Source organism: Trypanosoma conorhini, assembly GCF_003719485.1.
Source record: "Trypanosoma conorhini strain 025E chromosome Unknown Tco_14.4_contig_01116, whole genome shotgun sequence".
Taxonomy (NCBI): Eukaryota; Euglenozoa; class Kinetoplastea; order Trypanosomatida; family Trypanosomatidae; genus Trypanosoma; species Trypanosoma conorhini.
Window position 1 is genome coordinate 1 of NW_021705216.1, and position 3,773 is coordinate 3,773.

General features: G+C 54.1%; 2 protein-coding genes across 2 annotated transcripts, besides 2 other annotated features; both read right to left on the reverse strand.

Annotated features, from left to right (window-relative positions):
• Nucleotides 1-583: 583 nt before the first annotated feature.
• Tco025E_09438 (transporter) lies at nt 584-2,005 on the reverse strand (the record flags this gene model as incomplete). Its single annotated transcript, XM_029376257.1, has 1 exon — nt 584-2,005. The coding sequence occupies one exon, from the start codon at nt 2,003-2,005 to the stop codon at nt 584-586; it is 1,422 nt and encodes a 473-aa protein (XP_029223613.1).
• A 130-nt stretch (nt 2,006-2,135) lies between these two features.
• Nucleotides 2,136-2,159: a microsatellite.
• A 221-nt stretch (nt 2,160-2,380) lies between these two features.
• Nucleotides 2,381-2,402: a microsatellite.
• Nucleotides 2,403-2,410: 8 nt separating this feature from the next.
• Tco025E_09439 (uncharacterized protein) lies at nt 2,411-3,733 on the reverse strand (the record flags this gene model as incomplete). The annotated part of the gene is made up of 1 exon (XM_029376258.1): nt 2,411-3,733. One exon carries the CDS (start codon nt 3,731-3,733, stop codon nt 2,411-2,413), a length of 1,323 nt encoding a protein of 440 aa, XP_029223614.1.
• Nucleotides 3,734-3,773: the final 40 nt, after the last annotated feature.

The following is a 3,773-nucleotide window of genomic DNA, read 5'->3' on the forward strand; positions in this document are numbered from 1 at the left end:
TCCAAAGCGCAAACACTCCCCGCCCCCTCCCGGGCTGACAGAGACGTGGAGAAGGAACCGCCTCCTGGCTTGGGCCAACAACTTACAATTATACAAAGTGCACTGTCGTGGCGTACCACAATAAAAAAAAAAACATGAGGAATGAAAAAAAAAAAGGAAAGATAAAAAAAAATAAGGGGCTCACATCCAATACTTTGATAATGCGGGTAGATAGATGCGGCAAAACAACGTACCGTGGATGCCCTCCTCCCTCCCCTCCACTTCTTTCTGTCGCCCCAAACCACTTGGGAAAGAAAAAAGGCCCTTGAACAGAGCAGCAGACATTGTTCCAACCCACCTGGCCCTGTCATCGGCGTTCACGCACGAAACTCACAGGGAACGAAAAATGCAAACGGGTCCCGCGTGTCTCGTCAATCCCCACTGCATGGGGGCAAGTGAGCCTGGGAAAAGAGGCTCAGGCGACGCCACTGGAGTTCGTCAGTGGAGCGCACGCGGAAAAAGGGTTGACACTGCTCCGCCCACGCCCCACTCGTTCCTAGGAACCACTAACACAATGCCAGCAGCCATAATAAACGGGACTTCTTCACTCCTCCTGCACCGCAACCTTCTTCACCTCCTCCTCGGGCGTGGCGTCTAGCACTTGTGGTATTTCCTCATCCACGAGTAAACGCCTTTCACCCCAGTCCTCGGCATCCGGCACCGCCTCTCCTTCTTCTGCCTCCAGAATCACCATTGTCGCATCGTCGGCAGGGGCGGGGAGGTCCCTCGCTTGGGCCGCCGCCGCCGCCGCCTCCTCCTCCAGTTGACTGGAAGATTTTGCTGGGATCATGAAGTACGCCCAAAGGGCATTGAGCGCCCCAACCGCGCCCAGGACGTAACACACGCAGGCAAAGCCAAAGTACTCCATAATTAAACCAGAAGCCATGGGCCCGACCACCTGCCCCAGGTCCTGCAGTGTTCCCATCAGCCCCATGAAGGAAGCGCCACCGCTGGGTGGTGAGTGTTCGGCGGTGAGTGCCATCAAAATTCCGCACCCGGTAGTTTCCGCGACCCCAAACATGACGGCACTCAGCATCAACGTGGTGAGACTATTAGAGTGGGCGAGCACCAAAAAGGCAATACCCAGATTCGCTGAGGTAGGAATCGTCGTATATATTTCACCAAACTTGTCCATGAGATACCCGCCAAGGAAAAAGAAGGTGGCGTCCACGATGTAGGAGGTTCCCAAAACCAAACCCACCATGGACGCCGAAAGTCCCATGTTAATTGCCGCAAGGGCCAGCAACATACTCCGCCCCTGCCGCAAGCAAACGATATTAAAAGAATAGACGCCGATGCGTATGGCAACATCCCAGTACTTGCGCAAAGCCACTAACATGTCACTCAACTCCTTGGAGATATTATGGTCCTCCTTACCTTCAGTAATCTCCTCATCTACAGAGCGTATCTTCTCATTCGTGGCCACGATGTAGGCACATGTAAGACTCAGTGGTGCAATAGAGAATGCGGCTAACCGAACGTTTGCAATATCTATCAGCAAGCCGGCGATGGCAGGGCCCAGGACGACGCACCAACGCGTAGAGCCGCCAACCACAGACATAAGACGACCACGAATGGAGCGCGGCACCGCCCTCGCAACAAAGAACTGTCGGGCCACAAAGAAGCAGCCTACGCCCGCCCCCCAAAGCATAGATGCAATAACAAGCGCAAAGGGAGAAAATGCGAACACCGCCACAATGCTACCCAGAACATTTAACATCATGCCGGCAATCATAATGACGCGAGTTCCATGGAGAGAGGCGGCAAATCCAAAGGCGACGTCAAGCAGGACCTTAACGATGCCCGAGGAACCTATGATGAAGCCCACCTGGCTGTCCGTCGAGCCCAGATGTCGTGCAAAGACTGGAACAAGAGCGGCGCGCACACCGTTGGTGGAGCTCTGCAGCATATTAGGAATGTGGAGGGGCCTTGCCCATTCCCGGAACAGTTCCCAAAACGTGGTCATTGATACAGCAACCTATCTAGCTCACACTGCCATGAAAAACAGAGACAAAGAAACAAGGAAACAAAAAAAGCTTTTTATATAATAGCATCAGCAAACAGTCCACCCAACTCAACAGTCTGCACAGACAAGCAAAAACAAAAACAAAAACAAAAAAGGCCCTCTTCCTGAGGCGAAAAAGGGCCGGTGAGAATGAAAAATTAAATGAGCATTTAATTTCATAGCCAACGACTTTTGTTGCACACACACCTCCCGCAGTTTGTGGCTGCAAAGAAAGCGGCCGAGCCCGTGGTCTTCCTCGTAATCCACATGCCCCACAAGAGATGTGAATGGGGCTTACATGAAAAAAAAGGAGCACACACATACACAAACAGGCGAAAAAAAAACAACAACAACAACACTGAGGCCTCACTCTCCAAAGGTGTGAGTGACGCGTAACTCGAGGGCATCAACCGCGCCAAGACATTCTTCAAGGATGCACTGCAGACGCTCGTGGGCACCAATTCCATCATCCTGCGTGCGGAGGCAGGCAAGCCTGTGCTTGAGGAAGCTACGAATGCAGGCAAAATTCCAATTGGTGCCTCCTACCAACAAGCGTTCTACATGGTCGTGCCACGCGCGGAGGTCGCCGCCAAAAAGCAGAATACGGTCCTCCTCCGTCAGGAGTCGTTGTATGCGACCGGCGTCGCGACAAAAGGCCTCCACCATCCGCTCCACACACCACTCACTACACCAGTTGTGGTTGACAGAAATCACCAAGGCAACACTGTCAGCGTCAGCACTATTTAGCCTCTCGGGGTTTTCGAAGCCCACTGAAGTTTCAGTCTGCATGACGTTTTTAGGGGGTAATGGAAAGCGCGGGCCACTCACATTATGGACCTGATGCAGGTATCCACTTGGCACAAAGACAAGATCCCCTGGACGCTGCAGCACCGCCCACAGCTCGGCACCTGTGGTGGTGCGAATGTCAACGGGCAACACCAAGCCATAGAGGCTGTTTTCCAGGAGACGCTGGTTGCCCTCTGGCGACGGAAAGTACCACAGCTTTTCCCCACACACATTCAGTGACCAGGAATATGTCCCAAACACGTCAAAGTGTAAGGGAGTCCAGCTGGATGGCGGTCCAATGTAGGCAAAACGATAATCGCTCTCAGTGCCGCCAAAGTGGTGATAGTGCACCTTGTCACCTCTGGAGCAGCGGCAGAAGTCATCCATCCAATCGTCACCCAGGTACGCGGGAGCCTGATAAAGGCCATCGCCGTGCAAAAAACGATGCTCCTTACCCAACCCTGGCTTCTCCCCAAATTGCGGCGTGGTGGCAGTCGTCGCATGCGTCTCACTGTCCAGCTGCATATGCCAATCCTTCAAATACACCACTCTCTTATTCTGGCGCCAACACTCCACTACCTCGCCCAACGACCTTGCGCGGCAAACCATGTACTCATCTTGGTCAACATCGGAGGGCAATTCAGTCATGGTCTCCGCTGTCGGGACGCGATGGTCCTCCCCATACGCGCCAATCAGGCTCTTGGGTGCAAGCCGCGACCGCATACGCTCCAGCGAGGAACAAAACCCATCCGTCGCACCTGTCTCAGATTCGGGAACGGCACGGCGAATGATGGCGGGAAGGTTCGGTTTGAGGCAACGCTCGCGGAATTGCTCAAACGTCAGAGTTGTGCCATCCAGCTCAAGGATGCGCGCCCCTCCGTCGTGCCCAGTGGCGCCATCCATGTGGCCTTCCCCCCCCCCCCCCCAACACCACGGCCGACGA